The sequence below is a fragment of the Protopterus annectens genome, chromosome 8.part0 (genome assembly GCF_019279795.1).
Source record: "Protopterus annectens isolate FY-2018-M chromosome 8.part0, PAN1.0, whole genome shotgun sequence".
NCBI classification, from domain to species: Eukaryota; Metazoa; Chordata; order Ceratodontiformes; family Protopteridae; genus Protopterus; species Protopterus annectens.
In genome coordinates, this window is record NC_056741.1 from 253,821,781 (window position 1) to 253,844,342 (window position 22,562).

At 43.1% G+C, this 22,562-nt stretch overlaps 1 protein-coding gene across 1 annotated transcript in view; it reads right to left on the reverse strand.

Annotated features, from left to right (window-relative positions):
• The window catches only part of SLC39A1 (solute carrier family 39 member 1), a 373,077-nt gene that overhangs the window by 131,678 nt on the left and 218,837 nt on the right, over window positions 1-22,562 (reverse strand). The window contains exon 3 of the mRNA XM_044079733.1: window positions 22,111-22,241. Coding sequence (XP_043935668.1) covers window positions 22,111-22,241 — 131 coding nt within the window. The remainder of the gene's footprint in view (window positions 1-22,110; window positions 22,242-22,562) is intronic.

The window sequence follows — 22,562 nt, forward strand, 5'->3', positions numbered from 1 at the left end:
GTGGTTGCTGACATACATATACATAGCATGCGTCCTCACTCCTTACCCATAACGGCAGCCACCTGCCTACATACCTGGTGTGTGACTGTGAGAAAAAAGAGAAGAAAATAATGATTACAGTAATGTATTCTACTTCGTTATTCTTAGACAGTACACTGACCATACACAAGTTATAGTAACCTTCTTTGTACACCTCTGAGGTCTGTGAAAAAAGTAACCGTTTTCACCAGAGGCCTTAGCCAGGCAAGGCACCGGATACTGGAAGTGTTGCAAAGGTACCATACCAACAACAATACTCTCAATCCCATGAGTCCTGTCAGACTCTGAGGTGGTGTCATCAGCCTCCAAAACAAACTTGTTCTTCAGTCACTTTTCTTGCTTTTTCTAGGAGAAAGTCAGAGATAGAACCAGAAAATGCCATTGCATTCTTTGGCTGACCAGAAGATTTTTGGCCAAGGTATTTCTCTAAAGATTCTGCCCTGCGTGTAATGGTAGACTAAATTAAAAAAAAAGCATGCTGGGAAAATCTGAAGTAGTGTTCTCCAGACTCAAGAAAAAAATACAAAAATAGTGGAAGTCTCCATGTGGTATTTGCTTTTTTATTTGAATTTGTTGAGCAGCATAGGGCATTGATTGCAAATTACCAACTTACAATTACTAACTTTTGTACCCAACATTTACAAATCACACAAGCTAAAAGTAATAACAAGAAATCAGAAAATTCCCCAGCAGGGTACTTATCTACAAACACTGGCTTCATGTTGATCCAAAAGATTGAAGACAAGGGTATAAATTATAGGTTCATAGGTTCATACTAGGCTATCTGCCCTAGGGCATTTATAAGCCTAGCCAGAGTATGTTTGGCTTTCGCCACCCATTTTAAATTAATTTTGCTATGCCCTTTTTCGAGGTTAGTATACTGTGCCTCTGTCTAACAGTGACACAGAAGTGATACCCGGGGTAAACCTACGATCTCCCATCCACTCATCAAGATTCCTCTTGAAGAGAGTCAATGAGGGACTCTGCCTAACCTGGACTGGGATTTTATTCCAGAGTGAAGGGAGCCTCTGGGTTATGAATCTGTCCCTCCAGCATGTCCTATTTATTTCAGTGCTGAGGTTCAAGTCTCTCGAGCGTGTAGTTCGAAGGGATTTGGATTTTGTGAGGTGCAGCATGTCCCTTAATTCCGGGTTGGACATGGCCTTATACGTCAGGCACAGGTCACCTCTGAGCAGGCGGTATGCCACTGAGTAGAGCTGAAGTTTCTTTAACCGGGCAGCATATGGCATCTGTTTGAGCCCTTTGATCCTCTTGGTGAGGTACTTTTGGGGTCTTTCCAGTTGCTGCAGGTGTTTGGTAAGGTACATCCCAAAAGGGGCATTGTACTCAATTATGGGCCTGATGAGGGATGAGTAAAGAGGCACGATGACCTCCCCTAATCTAGCTGTGAATCCCTTCATGATTAGGTGGGCTATATAAAATGTTTTTCTAACCACTTTGGCCATGTGGTTGTCAAATGAGAGATTGCTATCAACTTGGGTCCCCAGGTCCCTAATTACTTCTTCTGTACTTAATGGATTACCACCTATGTGGTAATTTGTGGGCACTTTGTTTTTGCCAAAGGGAATGACTATACACTTTTTGGTGTTTAGCTTGAGGCCATGACTCTGGCACCAGTTGTCTGTTTCTATGAGGCCCTTTTGGAGGATGCTTGTGTCGGCTGGAGAGTCGATTATGGCACCCAGTTTGCAGTCATCTGCGAACTTGGTTAGCCACAGTCCTTCCGTGTTGGCCTGTACCTCCGAGAAATATATACCAAACAAGAGAGATCCCAGGACTGAGCCTTGTGGGACGCCACTTGTAACTGGTTTGGAGTCTGACATGGCTCCAGCAATTCTAACCATGTGGGTTCTGTCCTTGAGCCAGTTTGCAACCCATCTAGTGACATAGGGGGTTATATTTAAGCTGGTGAGCTTATCTATAATGCCCGAGTGGGGTATTGTATCGAAGACTTTTGCGAGGTCCAGATAGGCTGTGTGAATCACCTTCCCTTCGTCAATGGCCTTGGTGACTGTTTCAAAGAAGTCAACCAGGTTTAAGATAAAATATTATGCATATGAATTCTGATGTACTGCAAGTGGTAACGCTACACAGAAAAGAACAGTAGCTGGTACAAATACCAGAGCAGGTATTAAAATGAATTGAAGACTGAGAGGCACAGCCAAAACAAAGGAAGAATAATATGCTTACTCTAGTACAGCAAGATAAGATTCACATTTGTACCGATTCACAAGATCAGAATAAAGTGATTATAAGAAAGCAACATCCATCATTTACAGCTATAGAAGTGGATCAAGCAATGTCAATTTTAAAGTTCTTTAAATATTAGATGCAAACCAGAGTTTCTGTCAGGTACACCAGGATGAAGAATGCTCCTTATTGTGTCCATCTAATATGCCATTAGGAAGGTATAGGTTCCTTACCCTTCTCTCTGGCACTTCATTAACTGCTCAAGATACTCAATGAACTGCAGCGAGAAAGAGTTGAACATGGTAATAAACATCATCCCTTTATATCATTGATGTCATGACTCTGGTAGGGGAAGGGATCCCATCAGGCACAGGGAGTGCAAGTCCTGGTATACGGGCCAGCCAATGGGCTCATGCAGGCAGAATCCCAAGAGTCAGTACTTCAGTTGTGAATTATAAAGAACATCAGGATTTCTGCACATGTATGCCATACCCATCTAGAATTTCTCTGGGATAAACTAAATGAACCAAAATTACACAGATGGCAAGAACTGAAAACAGCATGGGCCAGCATCAGTCATGTGTCAATCATTTATGAGATCTTCAATCAATCAGTTCCTGTAGGGAAAAGGGACAGCTGAGAAAAATCCAGCCACAACAAGGGATACAGAAAGGAGGTAAATACAAACACTATGTTTTACAGCTACAACGGCCTTCCCCAAAGAAGACATGCAGTAAGAAGAGAATCACAGCACTGAACGGTGTGCAATGCCACAGGTCATTAAGTCTCTAGGCAGGACTAGATGCTCAAAGATGCCAAAGGCTTCTGACAGTTCTAAGAAGACTGCTCCAACATGCTCCCCTTGATTAAGTCTGCTGTGTATGTTTTTTTTTTTGAAAGCAACAGGACAGCAGGCTCAGTTCCATGACCCGGCAGGAAGCCATGCTAAGAGGGAGATAAATTATTATTATATGTTAAATACTGCAACAGTGGTTTACAAATGCATTTTACAAGGATTCTGGAAAGAAAATGATAACAGTGTAATGAGATGAAAGTTACTGCAGTTAAACTAATGAGCTACCCTTAAACAGATATACTAGGCTAACTTTTTTCTCTACAACAAAAAAATACATAAGCCTCAGCAAGTGGCAAATTGACAAGTATATATAATTACCAATGCTACTGCATCTTCAGCAAGTTATTGGTAGGCAGATGGAATGTCATCTATTGCAAAGGACCGTGGGTTGACATTTCTCAAAAGTTTCCATACAATTTTCGGGCTACAGAATGGAAACTAAAAGTAGAAGTGGTGACACTTGCTGACTGAGGGGGAATTAGAGTCTGTTTTACATGCATAGCATGTGGGATGTAATGGTTTAAATGCTAACACCTACATACATGGAATCTGTAGTCATGACATATACATTCCATTGTGAAATTCACTCTGGAAAACTGCCTCAAGGAGCCTTGAAGAACGGACAACAACCGTCTTGCTCATAGAATATTCTGATTAAACATATACCCTTCAGGAAAAAAAGAAATGTATGTGCTTTCAACAGATTTATGTTAGAAAGTACTCAAGTATAATTAACAGTGGCAATATGCTTCATCTGCAATGCAATCACCCAGAATTCTCCTGCTGCAAGGCAACTTGTCAGGGAACTAAGTTTCAAACTTAGAAATTCAGTTTGTTCCGAACTGTGAGATGGTTTACAGAGAAGCTTGAAAAACAGAAGTATGTCACATTTCTGCATGTCTCTGTGGAAGAAGCTTTGAAAATCATTAAACTCTTTTTACTTTCCCTGAAGAGAAAGAAGGCAAAGAAAGAGAAGTATGAAAGTTCAATGATTGCTCTGAGCCTAAAAAGGGCTTACAATTGTCACATTTTTTACAAGGGCAAAAGGTCCATTAAAAACTACTGATGCTTATGTTACTGAGCTAAAGAATAAAGACAGGAACTGTGCATTTGAGTTGCATGACTTATTAATAAAAGACAATGATCTGTGAGACATGAAAAGATGACTCCCCATTATCTGCAGCATAAAGGAAAAAGAGTCCTGACTGCAACCCAAATTAGTCAGATTCAAACAGCAGCTCAGGTGCTGGAGGGCCAGGTGAGGGGTGTAAGTGAGCAGCATACAGCTCAGTCATCCTGTGGATAAGGTGGCTGTGCAGTCTGCTGCACTGCTGGATTCCACAAAAAAAAATGGGATAACAACATGCAGCACTTGGCTCCTACCAAATGGTTTTGGCAGTAATCCTCCAAAGGGGCAATGCTTCCTCTGAAGGGCACCTATGAGAGCATACACATTGTGACGCCCCTGCTCTGGCCCATCAAGTAGCCTCAATCCTCACCACTAACACCAGTGAAGAACGTGCATACTGGGAGGATGAACAGTACACACACAGTAAAGTACAATTTTCCTTAAGAGCACACAGAGTTCACAGTCAGTCTGGTGCTAGTTTCTCGCTCTCTCTCCAGATCCCCAATAAGACTCCCCACTGGCACAGCTATAGGGTTAAGACCTCAGCCGAGTAGTCAAGCCAAAACCTCCAGCACCCTCTCTGTCTAACCTGTGCTTCATGTCCCTGCCCAAGTAGCTGACACACACACACACACACTTTGAGATTTGATTTATATACAAACACAAAGACACTCCTGGGGAAGGCTGGCACAGGTTCACTAGCTATGCCCCCTTCTGCCCAGACTATAAGGTAAAAATCACTGCCATCAACCACCCTTGCTTATCAGCTACTAAAAAGGCCCTTACAAACGGTGACCAATTCTACTGTGTAATGTTACTATTATCCAAATGGTAAACTAAGTGGTATATCTTAGTGTGACCAAGACTTGAAGGTTATTGGAGTGGCTTGTACAGTGTCCCCAAATATATATGCAAGTATGCTAAGAGTTTAAATATTTCTACACAAAATCAGCCACAAATGAAAAGTATAAATATATTTAATAATAAATAATAAAAGCACAAGACAATACTCATTAACGCAACACAGTGACAGTAGAGTTCAGAATCACAGGAAATATTTTAAAACAACATTGCAGAACAGTCTCACATAAATACAGAAAACATCTAGACTACTCTTGCTATATTCCTATCTATCTCTAAGAGATACTATGCCCTAAATGTCTTACTTACAGAGCCAGGCAGATATAGATGAGAAGTGCTGAAGAGATGTTTACAGATCCAGAACAAAATACAAAATGAACAGACTTTCTCTCTGAGATAGTTCTTAAATTAATAATACATATTACTGCTGGGTTAGCTAGATGACATCACTATTTGACACCTGCATCTAGTTCCCACGCTAAACAGATACCAACAGAATTTAACATGTCTCTATGAAAAATACTTAACTCTTAGAAGCTGGCACTTGTCTCTTAGAAGCTTACCTGAAACTAGAAGTCGTAAAACAATTACCTTGGAAACCTGTAATTACCTCGGTTTCCAGACAATAGAAAAAAGCCCCTAGCCTAGACATCCTGTTTCTTGGCTGAAATAAACCAACTTTACAGCAGATCGTAAAACTCTTTACTTATTTTCTCAGAGTTTGCAAGTTAATTCTGTATGTCCCATCTTCTACAAATATACACTATAAATCTTTAGCTAGACAGCAGAAATTTAACATCTCTAAAGGACAACAACTACTTTTGAGTGAACTCTGTAATTTACCAGTAAGAGTTCTCAAACCGGATAAAGGGGGTGGGCTGGTCATTTTCGATAAAATGGACTATTCTGCAAGAATGTCACGCATTCTTGATAGTCCAGCTTACAAACCTTCTTCTCTTAACGAAATGAACACAGCCATTTCCAGAAATAGGGGCTACTTTAGGGATTTATTCCTTTCAGGTAAAATCAATAGTGACACTTATCACTTTATTGATATTACAACACCAAAGACCCCTATTATTTTTGGAATCCCCAAAATACATAAAGATCTACATAATCCACCAATGAGAGCCCTTATAGATGGCAGGTCCTCTATGACCCACCCTTGTGCACGTCTAGTGGATAGTATTTTGTCCAGGTACCTTCAATTAATCCCTGGTATCTGTAAGGATTCATGGTCCTTTCTTTCTGATATCAACCAGCTTAATTTGGATCCTAATTGTAATTTTCTCACCATAGACGTGGTGGATCTTTACACCTCTATCCCACACTTGGAAGCCACAGAATGGATTGCCAATGTACTTACCAATTTAGGTGCACCCAAAAATGATATTGACACAGTGACTGAGCTCTTAGAGATTATTTTAACATCTAATGTCTTTATTTTTGAAAAGCAATACTTTTTACAAACACAAGGTATTGCAATGGGCTCACCCTGTGGCACTTCTGTGGCTAACATGTTTGTTGCTTATTGGGAGAAAAAATTTGTTCTTAACAATTCTAATTTCTCACACCAGATAGCATATTATACCAGATACCTGGATGATATCTTTATTTTATTCAGGGGTTCAGAACAGGATGCAACCTTGCTCATTGAATACATGAACAACACTACTTCTTTTTTTAAGTTTACACACCATTTTTCAACAAATTCCATAGACTATTTGGACGTTAGGCTTGAAAAAAACATGTTGGTTGGCTCACTATCTTCTTCTATCTACAGAAAGCCAACCTACTGTAATTCATTTCTTCATTTTTCTAGCCAGCATACATTTAAGCAAAAAAGATCAATAGTTAAAGGTCAGCTCATCAGAGCAGCTAAAATGTGCAGTACTGAAGCCTATTTTGATAGTGAATGCCAATTATTATTTGAAATGTTCAGTAGCCGTGACTACCCAGTGTCACTAATTCATGAGTTAACATCAGAAGTTAGAAATAAGAGAATAGGAGGTTTTTATAAACCCCTTCTCGACAACAACAACAAAGGACTCATTGAAATCTCCCCTTCGGCCGAATTACCATCATCATCCAGTTTCACCACTCCCTCACTGCATACACATAAGGAGGCTAATAAGTATTCTTCCAGCTTCATCACAACATACAGCATGGATTCTAGACATGTTTTTTCCATCATATTTAAAAACTGGTACTTTATTACGAGCAACAGTTTTCTACTTGAGAAACTGGGAGATAAGCCTTTGATAGTCTATAGGAGAGGACAAAATTTGAAAGCTTTGCTGGAGAGGAACAAGTACTCTGACATGCTTTCAAAACAAAAAGGGACATACATGTGTGGTCACTGCAACTGGTGTAGTTGCCTTAGAACAGGTAACTCTTTTCAATTGAATGGTAAAAAATTCAGCATTCACTATAAAATAAACTGTGACACGAAGTCTACTGTCTATTTAGCTACCTGTGATAGCTGCCCCGCATACTATGTTGGCAAAACAGAGCGTAAATTTAAAGAAAGAATTTACCAACACATGTACGCTATTAAAAAATGTAAGGATGACAATGCTTTGGCGAAACACATCACCCACAACACTGGACACAAGTTTCGCTTTATTGCCATTGACCACATTCCACATAATATACGGGGAGGTCCTGTATCTATCTTCTTGGAAACTAAAGAATTAGAATGGCAGATAAAACTTAATGCATTTCATCCACCTGGTTTGAATGAAAACTGCAATATATCATGCCTTCTTAAACTTAAAAGTTATCTTAGATAAATTTATTTTTTATTGGTGTCTTTCCATATGGTACACTTATTTATTCTATTTTTATATATCTCTTGGATAACTCCTATTATCTTACTTTTTATTGCATAGGATGTTTTTTTTATATACCTCTGCAACATACATTTCATGCATTGGTTGTTTATGTCACTTTTAGTGGGTATACATTCTTTAGCGCACTCCTACATATTGTAGTCTTTCAGCGCAATTTTATACATTGCAGTTCTTTCTGCCAAACTACTTTATTTATTGTATTATTTGCATATTCTCTTTCCAAGTTTAATTGTCACTCGTATTTGTGCAATAATGTGATGCCAATAATTACAGATTATTTCTATATTATTTACAGCGTCCTTTATGCAGTAGGATTGTATTTTTAATGTTCCTTTGCAAGTTATAATTTGTGTACTACTGACATTAGGTTATTTAAGTGCACAGACACTTTTTAGTGTATATTTACACACTGCAACTTATTTGTTAGGGTATTTTAAAAAAATTGTATTTATTTTGTGAGGTTTTATTATGCCTGGTTTATAACTGTTACACTTGCAGTATGTGTTGTCTAGCAGTTGCAAGTTTAGTTTTTGTCACACTTACGATATGATGCTAAATTATATTTTTTTAGTTTAGCAAAGCAGGAAATGACATTTTCTTGCTACCTAATTGGTTTAATTGTATTCTGTATTTTGGCGCCAAATGCTAGTATTTTTGCCAGTACTCTGCACTGTTGATTTTACTTCTCTCTGAGGAAGCTACCACAGTTTTGGTAGCGAAAACGCCTTTTTATTGCTATTTTAAATAAATTTTGCGTTAAGACAACTATACAGCATTCCGAGCATTTGCTTTCCTTTGGTTTCCTTGAGCTGGCTTGTTTTACTGGTTTACTGTTTTTACTACAATAAAAGCTGGTTAAAATGGAAGTAAAGTTAACTCTCTAGCATAAAATGTAAATCTTGTGAGAACACTGGTACTTTTATGGGTGGTCTGAGCCAAAAAAAACTTTCAAGAAAAGCCTTGCATACTTTTAAGTGGTTTAGCCTACAGTTAGGCTGGGGTACCGAACCCACTGAGTAAGGTGTCACTTGTATCTAAGAAAACAATTCTGACCAGGAAAGACAGGAGGTCTGTATACTGAATCCACTGAACCATAACAGTCCAGTGAAGAACCCATATGCAAAGTCTAGCAAAAGTGACCATTAGCTGGTTGCTGCCATTAAATGTAACTGTCTGAGAAACATTGCTGCCATCAAATGCAACAGTCTGAGACACATTGCTGCCATTCCTGTAGTCAGTGCTATTACGGACTGAAGAAATGTAATCCTTAATCAAAGAAATGCTTTGCAAGACAGCATGTCGAATACAGAGTCTATGAACATTATTGCTTGTGATGACTTCATATGGGACTTTACAAAGCTCACCATTATCACCACGGACTGACACAACAAGCACAGAGACTGTGGCTTTAATCGGCATCTCTCACATTGGGAAGCAAGACATTCCCTTATTTATGCTAATCATCCAAACAAGGGAGTATCTTGGCTCCTAACAGTCTCTAGTGAGCTGGTGCAGCAGACATGCATTTCATGAATAATGGGGCTGCAGTAAGAACAAATGGCAGTGCCTGAAACTGGAAATGACTGGCTCACACATGGAAGCAGAGGAACTTCCTGAAATCCTTGGTAATTCTGATGTACAGAAAGGTGTCCTGGCAGTCCAAGCAGCACATTCAGTCTCCTAACAGGCACAGAAGGATGGACTGCACCATGATCATCTGTAACTATCTTGGGAATTAACTTGTTTATGATGGTGAAGTGATGGCTTAAGGTCCTTTGTTTTCTTCAGAACCAAGTGAAACACAGACCCTTTTTGGTAGTATCTGTTAAGGTTGCTCTCTTCATTAGACTGATCTGAACTACTACTCTGACTACACCCTTCTAATGAGGTGGGAAGTCTGGAAGGGGAAGGGATGGTGGCCAGAACTCAGTCAAGAATGAAACTGTATAGCATATGGTTCATAGGTTGGTACTAGGCTATCGGCCCTAGGGCCTATACAAGCCTAGCCATAACAATTACCTGGCTATTTCTTCCCACAGTATTTACCTTCCTGGACCCCTGTCAAGCAGGGCGACTGATGTGATCCCCGGGGTGGATTTACTTTCTCCCTTCCAATCATCAAGGTTCCTTTTGAAGAGGGCCAAAGAGGCGCTCTGCTTGACATGTATGGGCAATCTATTCCAGAGTCTGGGGAGTCTCTGGATCAGGAACCTATCCCTCCAGCACGTTTGGCTTATTGTGTTGACAAGATTTAGATCCCTGGAGCATGTGGCTCTGAGGGATTGGGATTTCTAAGTGTAGCATGTCCAACAGCTCTGGGTTTGACATGGCCTTGTATGTTAAGCAGAAATCGCCTCAGAGTAGACGATATGCGACATAGTTATAGCTGGAGCTTTTTAAGGTGGTCAGCATAGGGCATCTGCTTTAGGCCTGTGATTCTTTTAGTGAGGTATTTCTGCGGCCTTTCCAGTTGTTGCAGCTGTCTTGAGTGGTACATACCTAATGGGGCGTTGTATTCTATAATGGGTCTAATGAGGGATGAGTACAGTGGGACAATGACCTCCTTTTTTCTGGATGAAAAGCCCTTAGTGATGAGGTGTGCCACATAGAAGAATTTCCTGACTGTTGTGGCGATCTGGTTACTGAAGGTGAGACCACTGTCCACCTGTGTCCCTAAGTCCCTTATCACACTTTTGGTGTTTAGTGTACTGCCACCTATGTGGTAATTCATGGGTACATGTTTTTTCCCAAAGGGGATAACTATACATTTCTTGGCATTGAGCTTGAGCCCATGGCTCTAGCACCAAGCATCTGTTTCTGTAAGGCCCTTTTGTAGAGTATCCATATCATTTGGGGATTCAATAATGGCTCCCAGTTTGCAGTCATCTGCGAATTCTGTTAGCCAGAGCCCCTTAGTGTTGGCCTGTACTTCAGAGAAGTAGATGTCAAACAAGAGAGTTCCCAGGACTAAACCCTGAGGTACTCCACTTGTCACTTGTCTGGAGCTGGATTTGGAGTCAGCTACTTTTACAGTGTGGGTTCTGTCAGTAAGCTAGCTGGCAACCCATCAAGTGACGTAGGGATTAATACCCAGCTTAGTAAGTTTATCTATGATTCCAGAGTGGGGGATGGTGTCAAAGGCCTTGGCAAGGTCCAGATAAGCTGTGTGGACTGCCTTACCCTCATCCATGGCTCTGGAGACGGATTCAAAGAAGTCAATCAGGTTCAGGAGACAAGATCAGCCCTTCACGAACCCAAAATGGGTGGGGTCCAGTGTTTGAAGGTTGCCAATGTCTTTGTTTATAAGTTCCATGATAATACGTTCCAAGGTCTTGCAGATCAGGCTCGTCAGACTGATGAGACGGTAGTTCCCGGGATCCAAGGTGGATCCCCCCTTGTGGAGTGGGATAACTGTAGCTGTGTGCCACTCAGTGGGCACAAAGCCTGAGGTGAGGGTATGATTAAACATGACACTTCGGTGAGGTGCCAGTTCATTTTGTAGTTCATGTAGTACACAGCCCGTGATGTCATCTGGTCCCATGGATGCTGTATTCTTAGCTTTGGAGAGTGAGTTTTTTTTACCTGTGTGACCGTTATTACCGGAATTTGGCAATCTTCCGGTATTGAGATGGACCATTTAGGGGGTGAGAGGGGGGTGAAGTTGGCACTGAATCGATCTGCCAAGATATTGGCAATATCCTTGGGATCAGTATATTTAATGCCACTCTGTTGTAGCTCAGAGCAGATCTGAGCATTGCCATTTAGATTCCTGACATAGTTATAGAATGCCTTGTGGATGTCTTTGGAATCTTTGGCAATTTTATTTTCGTAACTAGCTTTGGAGGATTTTATGAGGGATCTCAGCTTCTTACTGAGGCTGGTAACGGAGTTTTTTGCATCCTGAGATTTTCCTCTTTTCTGCAACAGTTTCTTCCCTTTGCTGTAAAGTTTGTTTATGGCAGGGGACCACCAGATTGGCTTCCTTTTTTTTGGAGGAGAGCATCTTGATTCTATTTGGGATGGCACGATTCATGCATGAGTGGATGTGCTCGTACAGTGCCTTAGTGTAGGATTCAGCAGTCAAACTTTCAGTTCCCGTCTGCATGGGTATCATGAAGTTTGTAACTTCTGACTTGAGTAGCATGAAGTTGGCTTTGGAGAAGTTTTTATGGAAGTTTCCTTACTGGGGGGTGGGGGTGTGATGTGGATGTTAAGGGTGATTCGCTTATGGTCTGACCTGACCAATGAGGGGGTGACCCATAGGTGTGGAGCATCGATTTCCCATGTTGGCAATGACCAGGAAAAGGATATTGGAGCCCCTGGTGGGACTACTAAAGGGGCAGTAAATACCGCACAACGTGGCTGGACTAAAATATGCCTTCGGGCAGATAGCCCTGTACCAACCTATGACTATGGATTAGTTGATCCAGGGCATTGGAATTTATGAATTCCAAGAACCATTGGGCAAAGGTGCTGGTACACGAGTAGTTTTCCCAGTTAATGGCAGGGTAGTTGAAATCACCCAGTATTAGGGTGTTTGGGTTGTATATTAATATTTCCAGTATGTTTAGAAATGTGTAGCGAGAATCTTGGGGCATGGTGGGGGATTTGTAACAAGCTAAAATTTGGATTGCAGTCTTACCTAGTGTTAGTTGCACCTGGAGAATTTCAGACGCATTGTGTTGGGCAACTAACCTGGTGATGTGAAAATCCTTGGTGAATATGGACACTCCTCCACCTTTAGTGTTTCAATCCTGGTTTGGTGTCCGAAAAGTATGGTACGAGTTGTAGCCTGGTATTGCAGAGGTGCTCTCTGGAGCCTTGAACCAGGTCTCAGTTACTGCACAGATATCGATGTTCTCCATTTTTAGGAGTGCCTAGAGACAGTGCATTTTGAGGTTTAGACTTCTAGCATTGAGTAGCATTACCTTCAGATTTTGCATGCTTGTACCTGTTACGGTGGTGGTTTTGTCCTTTGAACTTTGCCTAAAAAAGGCACTTTAGGGGTGGCAAGAGCCTTAGCCAGTAACCTGAATCCCAGGGGCGACAGGTGCAGACCATCTCTGGCAAAGCATCATGGTCTGTTGATCATGTCATCCCAGGCAGACAGATACTGGATCCCCTTTGAATGACACCAGAAGCTTAGCCAATTGTTGAAGTCAATCATTTTGTCCTTATATTGTGGTATCATTCTGGGCAAAGGCAGGATGCTACTCAGGGCTAGGTCATACCTGCCTGGGCCACATGATCCGAGAGCTCTTCCATGTCCCTTTTCATGTAGTCCAGGGAGGTACGTCTCAAGTCATTCACTCCAACATGGACAATGACAGAGTCATATTTGTACTTGTTGTGGAGTGACTTGAGTGCATGAGTTATGTGGCGGATCCTGGCACCTGACAGGCAGCTCACTGTAATTTTCTCCTTGATCAGCCTGGTGAGTGGGACATCAGTGTGCCTGACTATAGAGTCACCTATGACTGTGTTAGGTACATTGTCTTGCCTTAGGGGCTGTTGCTGGGTGGCACACTGGTGTTGTGAGCTATGTGACACTTTGGTTGTGATTGGTGTTTGTTTGCGTTTCAACTTCGGAGGTCCTTGTTGCTTGGGCAGGTTAAAGTTAAGGGCCTCCACATATGTGGATTTAGTGTTGCTATGTGTGGGTGTTGGTGGTGTGAGTTTAGAAGGGCTATGTGTTGCTTGAGGTGTAGTGCGGTTGTTAACCTTCTCCTCTTGACTGTCTAGCACAATCTTGGGTGGAGAGAGCTTTGCTTCCAGTTTGGCTATGTAAGTGCATCTCTCACAGGTTGTAGTGTTGGGTGGTAGGAGGAGAGGGTTGTCTGTGTACATGAGGCAATTGCTGCATTGCCCCAGTATGTCCAGATTCACCAGGTGGACAGGAGAAATCAATGGAAGCTGAACCTTGGACATGCCTGGTTTGGTGCTTTTTTTGAAAAATACTGGAGCTATTTTCCCTTACCTTTGCAAGGTACTTTGCAATTATAGGCTGTTTAGTGCCTGTGATTAATTTCTCCTTAGTAATGAGAGTTGAGTGCTTGTATCAGTTTAAGGCTTCCTAGTGCTTTCCAGCAGGTATTCGAGCAAGTGCTAGTCACAGGGATGCTTAAAGGTAAGATGAAAAAAATGGTTTATCCTAAACACTGCAGTGTGCACTAGAGAAGTTAGATGTGAAAGTAGGTAAAAAGAAGTTATGTACTCACCATAACATTCCATCTGAGTAGATACTTCATTTGTCTGCAACCTGTGGGTAGTCGGATCCGACCTCGGATCCGAACCGGCAGCTTTCCAAGCTCCAAGATCCGAGCTCCTAGCTCCTCCCCCCTACCCATAATCCCTTACTACCAACCACATTACCTCAGATCGGTTAGTTTGCCCTATAGGCTAAAGACGGAGAAAAAATCCCCAAACGAACAATACCTTACCGAGGTTTGGAGGATGGCATGGGGGGGGGGTCGGTTGCAGACAAATGAAGTATCTACTCAGATGGAACGTTATGGTGAGTACATAACTTCTTTATCTGAAGTAGTTACTTCATTTGATCTGCAACCTGTGCAACCTGTGGGACAGAGTTCCCATCTTACCTAAAGACCCTGGGTGGTCCTTACGGAAGGATATTCTGAAGCACCGCGGAGCCAAAGGAAGCCCTACTTCTGGAAATCATGTCCAGTTTGTAATGAGAAATGAACGTATGGGAAGAAGACCAGGTAGCTGCTGAACAAATATCGTCTACCGGAACTCTAGACCAAAAAGCTGTCGAGGTAGCCACAGATCTAGTAGAATGCGCCCGCACGCCAACCGGAGCTGGCTTCCCAGATGAAGTGTATCCCTGTCTAATACACTGAGAGATCCAATTTGCCACTGTCACCTTAGAAATTGGTTTGCCCATGGCAGACTTAGCATAAGAAACAAACAACTGGTCTGACTTGCGAAATTCTTTAGTCCTATGCAAGTAAAAACGTAGTTGTCTGTGCACATCCAATTTGTGCAATGTGTATTCACCTTTGTTTTGGAAATTCGGGAAGAAAACAGGAAGGTTAATAGACTGATTAATGTTAGCCTCTGTGGCTACCTTAGGCAGAAAAGAAGGATTAGTCCTGAGGGCCACCCTATCTTTGAGAAAAATAAGGTATGGATGCTTTATACACAAGGCTTGCAATTCTGAGACTCGCTTGGCTGAAGTAATAGCGACCAAGATAAGAATTTTAATGGCACTGAGGCCGCTGGCTCGAAAGGTGGTCTTGTTAATGCTTGTAAGACCAAGGTAAGATCCCATGGAGGCACTGCCGGCTTAATAGGGGGCTTTAAGAGAAACACACCTTTTACGAAGGTCTTGAATATTTTTGCTGACGCCAAAGAATCTACGCCATTCCCCACGTGATAATGAGAGATGGCTGCAAGCTGGACCTTAACGGTGGACGCACTAGCTCCTTGTCTAAAGAGAAGGGACAGGAAGTCCAGGATAGTGGGAATAGGAACCGTAAAGGGATCTAATTCCTTATCCTTTGCCCAGATGGAAAAGCGTTTCCATTTACTGTTGTAGAGTTTTCTGGTGGATGGCTTATGAGCTGCCACCAGAATGGACTTAACAGGGGACGAGATCCCGGGAGTCCTAGCCATTAACGGAACTGGATCAACCAGGCCGTGAGCCTGAGGTTGACCAGGTTCGGAGTGTGGCATCTCGTCGGATGCGAGATTAGGTCTGGTCTGGGGTCCAGAATCCAAGGGGGAGCCACACTGTGAGACTGTAGAAAGGGGAACCAGATTTGTCGAGGCCAGAATGGGGGTATGAAAATCACTCTGCTCCCCAACAGAAAGGCTTTCTGGATGAATTGCATCATCAGGCTGAATGCCCTGGTGTCTCAGGTGGGCTGCAACCACTGCCATGACTTTGGTAAGCACTCTGGGGGCTGAGGTTAGGCCAAATGGAAGAACCCTGAACGGATAATGACTGGCTCCTAGCCGGAAGCGGAGGAACCTCCTGGATCGTCTGTCCATTAGTATATGGTAGTATGCATCTTTGAGGTCTAACGAGCACATCCAGTCGTTCTCCCGCAGAAGGGGGAGAATAGATTGGAGGGTGACCATCCGGAACTTTTCCTTGGGTATGAACAGGTTCAGGGACGAGAGGTCTAGGATGGATCTGAGGTCCCCCGTTTTCTTTGGCACCAAGAAGAACCTGGAGTAATAACCCAACCCGGACTGTTCTGGGGGGACGGGCTGGATGGCTCTTTTTCTTAGCAACTCTGAAATTTCCAGAGCTGCAGACTCCATCTGATGGGGTGGAACATCGGGGAGACGTTTGGGTTTGGGGGGGGGGGTGTGTGAACGGTATAGTGTAACCTCTGGATATAATCCGGAGCACCCATCGATCCTTTGTAATGGACTCCCAGTTTGACAGGTGCTCCGATAATCGCCCCCCGACTGACTCCAGAGAGGGACAGTTGGGCAAGCCCTCAGGGCTGTTACGCGGGTCTGTCAGAGAAAGGTTCTCTAGACCCGAAGTTACGCGGCCCCCCCTCTGCCTCTGGGCCGGCATCCGCCTTGTCCTCCTCTGCCTCTAGAGGATGAGTTGTCCGCAGCAGGACGGGATTGCTGAGATTTACGGAACCACAGCTTCTTTTGCCCCCTCTGATTCCTGGAGAAGGATCTTTGGGGGCTAGAGAAGCGGACTCCGACGGACGACAGCGTCTTACCATCCTTTTTGCTTTGGACCAGCGTGTCTCGAACTGTTGAGCCAAATAAGGCCAAACCGTCATAAGGGGCGTTCGCGAAGGACGCCTTAAAGGGTTCCGTGAAGTCGCAAAGGCGGAGCCAGGAGTGACGTCGCAAGACCACTCCCGCTCCGCTAGCTCTAGCGGCTCCTTCCGTGGCATGGGAAAGAAGCCGCATAGATGTGTTTGATATGGACTTTAGAGTGGCCATTCGAGTCTCAAAAACCTTTTTGTCTGGGACCGACATGGACTCCGGAGGGGCTGCAGCGTATTCTTTAATTAAGTTACGCTGTAGCCTAATGGTGTGTGCCATGTAGTTCAGCGACCTTATGGCAAAGGTCGCTGAAGCAAACATCCACTTCCCAATACGGTCCAATGCCCGGGACTCCTTGTCCGGTGGATGGACCGAAGAACTTTCTTGGGCAAGTTCTTTCCTAGTGGCCGCCACCACCAACATAGCATCAACCGGCGCGCCTTTGGACCAAGAAGGTCTATCAGAGGGAGGGCTGAGGACCTTGTCTGGGCATCTAGGGATAGGCTCCACGGTGTCGGGCTCCTTCCAAACCCTGGTGGTAATTAAATCCACCAAGGGGTCGGCTGGGGGGGGACACCCAGGAGGTAGATGGGCCTGCCTCAAAGGCCTCCAGAAATACAGACTCGTCCAGGGAGGGCTTTTGGGCAGACCACCCCCCTCTTATATGCAACATTTCCATGATGTCTCCAAAGGAGACATCTTCAGGGGGTGACCTTGGGGAGCCCTCCGTATCATCCAAATCCGTATCCGTGGTAATGGACTCAGGGGAGTCCAGGTGCCTCCTTTTGCACTGGTGCTTCCGAGGCGCCTCTTCGCGCGGGACTGTCCGAAGAGGGCTCGTCCGCAGGGTGGTGTTCCTCCATAGGAACCAACTGGAGGCTTTGGGCAGGCTGTCCAGATGGACGGATGATCGAAGACAGACCCTGATACAGTGGGGGTACGGGTGGATCCGAAGGCCCGGTCGGGGACCTGGATGACCTTGACAGTACCCTCTCCACTACCTCAAAAGCCAAGGGAGATTCACTGTCCCCAGCCTGAGAAAGTAACCTCCTCGGCTCAGAGGATAGGATCGGGGTCGGAGCCGAAACAATCGGATCCGAGGTAGTGGTGTGCTTCGACCCAATCGGCGCCGAAGACACAACCACCCCTCGGATCCGATGCTCAACCCTCGGCCCCGAGAGCTCGGATCCGACAAGCTCGAAGGTATAGTCGGCGTCATTGACACAATCGCTATCAGCGCCGACGTATCCCCGGGTCCGAAAGGGCCTGGATCCGACAACTCTGAGACCCGAAAATGGGTCTGAGAAGGAGCGATCAGGGCAAAAATGGGGGCTGCACTCCCTCCCAAAGGGGTGGGAGGCAAGAGCATCCCCATCTGCATCTGGGTCTGCAGAAATCTTCGCATCATCCGATCCATGTCTGCTTCGGAGATGCTCCTTGTAGACCACGAAGAGGCAGTCGAGGCAGGCCGGGAGGGCCGCCTCAAAGACCTCGAGGGAGACCTATCCTCCTCCTCCGGCTCTGGAGAAAAAGAAGGTGAGCGGAGCCGAGAGGACGAGGATCCAGAGACCCTCACAGGGGACTTCAGAATTTTTTCAGGCGGAGCCGAGGGATGAGACTCGGCCCGCCTTTTTGAACTGTGGCCCTCTCTGTCTCTGTGCTTCTTCTTCTCCCTGTGGGAAGAAGCACTAGACTCCACAGAGCTGGTACCCGATAAGGGAGGTTGAGTCCCGGGTACAGCTAAGGGAGTAGCCGGCGCCGAAGCTACAGGAGTAGCTTGAACCCGGCTGGGAGAGGAAGAAGAAGCTGATTCCTGGGGGAGTTTTTCCGCCAGGATCAGCTGGCCGAGGGTTGAAGGCCGCACATATCTGGCAGGACTCCGATAGATGTCCTGCCCCCAGGCACAAAACGCACTGAGTGTGGCCATCAGCTGTGGAAAGCCTGTGGCCTCACTCAGTACATTTTGAAAATATGGCCTTAGATTCAGCCATAAAGTTCTCTCACACACACACACCCAAACACTAAGGGGGGGAGGGGGAGAGATAAAATTAAACTAAGGGAAGATTAGTTTTTTTTTTTTAAAAGGTTTTAAAGGGGTTGATATTTAAAACACATACACACAATTTAAACCAAGAAAAAAGCCTATAAATAGAACAATCTCACCAGGCCAGGAGCTCTTCACTAAGAAGCAACTGTCTTTAGCCGCGGCAAAAAACGATCTGAGATAATGTGGTTGGTAGTAAGGGATTATGGGTAGGGGGAGGAGCTAGGAGCTCGGATCTTGGAGCTTGGAAAGCTGCCGGTTTGGATCCGAGGTCGGATCCGACTACCCACAGGTTGCAGATCAAATGAAGTAACTACTTCAGATCTTAAGTTTTACCTGTCTAAAAAGTTAAGTTTTAGTGGAGAGTCACTATTTTTAAAACAGCAAAATAAGAGTGAAATGGGGTGATCACTTTTGTATTGTGGTACTATGGAATACAGTAGAATGACCAATAAATGTATATAGTTGAAGGGGAGTGATTTCACAAAATGACAATTCTGTGCTTACTCACACAAGCCAATGAAAGCAGAGAGGAAATGAGATATATGGTCAAATTAACATAAGAGGCAGGCAACTAGAAAGACAGTGGTATTTAAGAACATGACAGTGACACGGTGCGGGGTGGGGAAAAATTTCTGCCTGACTCACAAGAGACAGAGCTGTGGTGTCTTTTGAAGTTTTAATATGCAGTTAAAAGCAGAACACAAGCAAAACACAAGGTAAAGAAAACAAATCACAGCACTCAAAATATAAAAAGGCAATAAACTAATACAAAATACAACAAATAAAAAGCAAACCAACCTTTCCCTCACAGCAATGTGTAGCAGAGTCTAAGCACTGTCATCCTTTTTTCACTTGTCTTGCATGAGGTCACCTGTGCATTCTAATGGAAGGAATTCAACCCTCAACTTCCTCCAGAGTGTTACAAGTGTGACAGTCAATTGGGATTCTGAGTCTAACCCCTCCCCCAAAGGAGGGCTACAGAACCCCTGATTTTGACCATTCCCTCCACCACACTGGCAGCAGCCTTTCTAAACACCAATGTGTTTTTGCTAACCTCAAGCAGAATGCTGCTGGAAGCCCTGCTGTTTTCTTTTCTTATACCATAACTTACAGGCATTCCATTGAGTCCTGGAGAAAGTCCCTTGCAGAGTAAAGAACTTTATGCAAACTGCTGTGAGCATCACACCTTTCTGCTCATTCATTTACACTTTTTTTTTTCACTGTTGGGCTGAAATCATCAGTTCCTATGAAGAGTGCACTGGTGAAAGACAACTTAAAATTATCACCAAAATTACAGTGCCAAAAGCCATGTATGGATAATGATAAATGTTCTAGCTGTCCTTGTTAAACCTTCAACTGCTCTGTGCGGACTTTATGGACCATGACCACTTCTTGCTCAGATTTCAAAGATTCCCCAAATTTGAGGTTACCAAGGGGAAATGGGGACTGTTCTCAATCAGTTATACCAGTGTCCAGAGTCGAAGACTTCAAGGAGGAGTCAACATGAGTCTCCCATTGTCAGTGCTAGTACACAAACACCCCTTGATGTCAATTTTGGTGTAAATTATATAGAGTTCAAAGTGTTAAATGACGACATGCTGATACCCTTTAAGATCACAGGGGCACCAGCACGGATACCAAGATTAGTACCTCAGTAACTACTCTCTGGACCGGAGCACCAGAGCAACCCAGTGGCAACATTACCAACATCGATAGCTTCAATGCCACAAGTGAAACTGGTGTCAACAGCCAGTAGCAAATCCATCAGCCTAAAGTTTATCAGCAATGTATAAGACGCCTGTAAGGAGGCACTGAAATAGGAATGAACAACTGGAGATTATCCATTTACCATAGAACTGGGGGGGGGCACAGTACATTTCAACTCTATCTAGCATTAACCAATGCTCTCATTATCTTCTCCCAAATTTACAGGGGGCAGTGGGAAGACTGTGCCAACAAGACAGAGTGAATTCTGGAGTAATGAAATCTGAGCAAGTCAGGTTCTGAGACTGAAAAAACACTACTCAGCCTTTTTCTTGGATGAATCTAACCTAAAGCAGAAACTTCAGCATGAGTTAAAATAGAATAAGAAACAGTATCAGTTTTATTTACATGGCTCACTGCAAAAATGTCTTGTAAATCTACTTGCATCCCAATTCTCTTAGACAGAAATGGGGTATGCCCTAGAGTAAGATGCCAAAGGAAATTCCCCATCCCTTTCATGTTTTTCCTTTCTATGTCCACCCTCAAAAGAGGAATCACTACAAAGCAGTACTTTTAAAAGCAATTGATTTCTTTTGTCTCCAACAGTTCCAAGCTCAAAATTCCTGCAAATGTCACAATCCTTTTCCAAAAGAGAAGCTTCCCAGCAAACCAAACACAATCCATAGCTATAATGGGGTGGAATTTTATGACTGCATACACAGCATTTTCCAAACCTGGTCTGTTTATCCATTTTGCTATGACTAATAAGTATCTATAGCAAAAAAAAACTGAATAGCTGAAAATTTTCCAATGAGGAGGCACAAACATTAAAAAGAAGATAACTGCCATAATATAATAGCATGGCAGGCTAAGAACTTTTCCCCAAAAAAGAAAGCTCTGATCTGAAACTTGTCAAGATCCATAAACAATACACCACATAGACCATCAGGGAATAAAGAATAGTATCTGCAGCAATCTGAGTCTTCAGACACTTCTTGGCAATACTGTTAGACACCATGTCCACCATTTTTGTAATTCATTTCATAGATCTCACTGAAAATCCAGCAGTACTTTCTGATCAGTAAGGTAAGAACACTAACAAAATTGTTGTGGATGAAACTGTACATCCATTAATGGATCTTTTATGTGCTTCTGTTTTTAAAATGGTAACCTAAATATAACAGTCCTAAACATTCTTTCTGTATTAACAGTTTATGTGGTTCACAGTTGTTGGCCTTTTTATATCTATTCAAATAGAGTATATGGGAAATATATGTTATGAAATTCAGAAAAACCCAAAATATTTCAAAAACCGCATATGCACATACAAGCAAAAAATATCTGACACAAAAAAAGACTATGATCTTTTTCCCCAACTCATAGATTGATCTGCCAATCTTCTCTAACACCATCCTTAGGTGCACAGCAGAATGGAAGGGATTTCCAAAGTAGGACTAACCTTCTGCTTTTGACCACTTCTGAAAGTGATAACAACTGCAGCAGTTAACCAAGTAGAAAAAGCAGTAATTAAATTTAGTGCTTCATCATCCCTAACAGAAATTAGCAAAATATAAACTTGGGCATATAACATGAACCACTATACAAATCAACAATCGCCACAATAAAAGAATGCCACAAAATTACTCACAGTGATACGCAGATTACTCAGTGCATTATTCATGCCAGATAGGTAATCAGGAACCAGATCTAGAAGACAGGTAGCTAGGAAAACACCACCAGCAAAGCAGCTCACCAGACTGAGAATCCTTTGGCGTGCATCTGTAACATAGGATAAACAAACATTATATTCCAAAACATACCAGAAACACACCTATACAAGGTTAACTTCAGGACAACAGATGTTTTTCTCAGTTATGTTACTAACACTACTGGCTAAAAGGATAGAACTAAGTGGAACATTACATCTAAAGGTAAAAAGCAATGCTTGACAAGCATTTACTGTAACTCTGGGTCTTAACTGTTTAAATGAAGTACTTTAAATTCAGCTACAATTAGTTGCAATACTTGACACTAAATCAAAGATAATAAAAGACTAACAACTTCTATTATAGTGCTTTATCACTAAGAACTTTACAAATC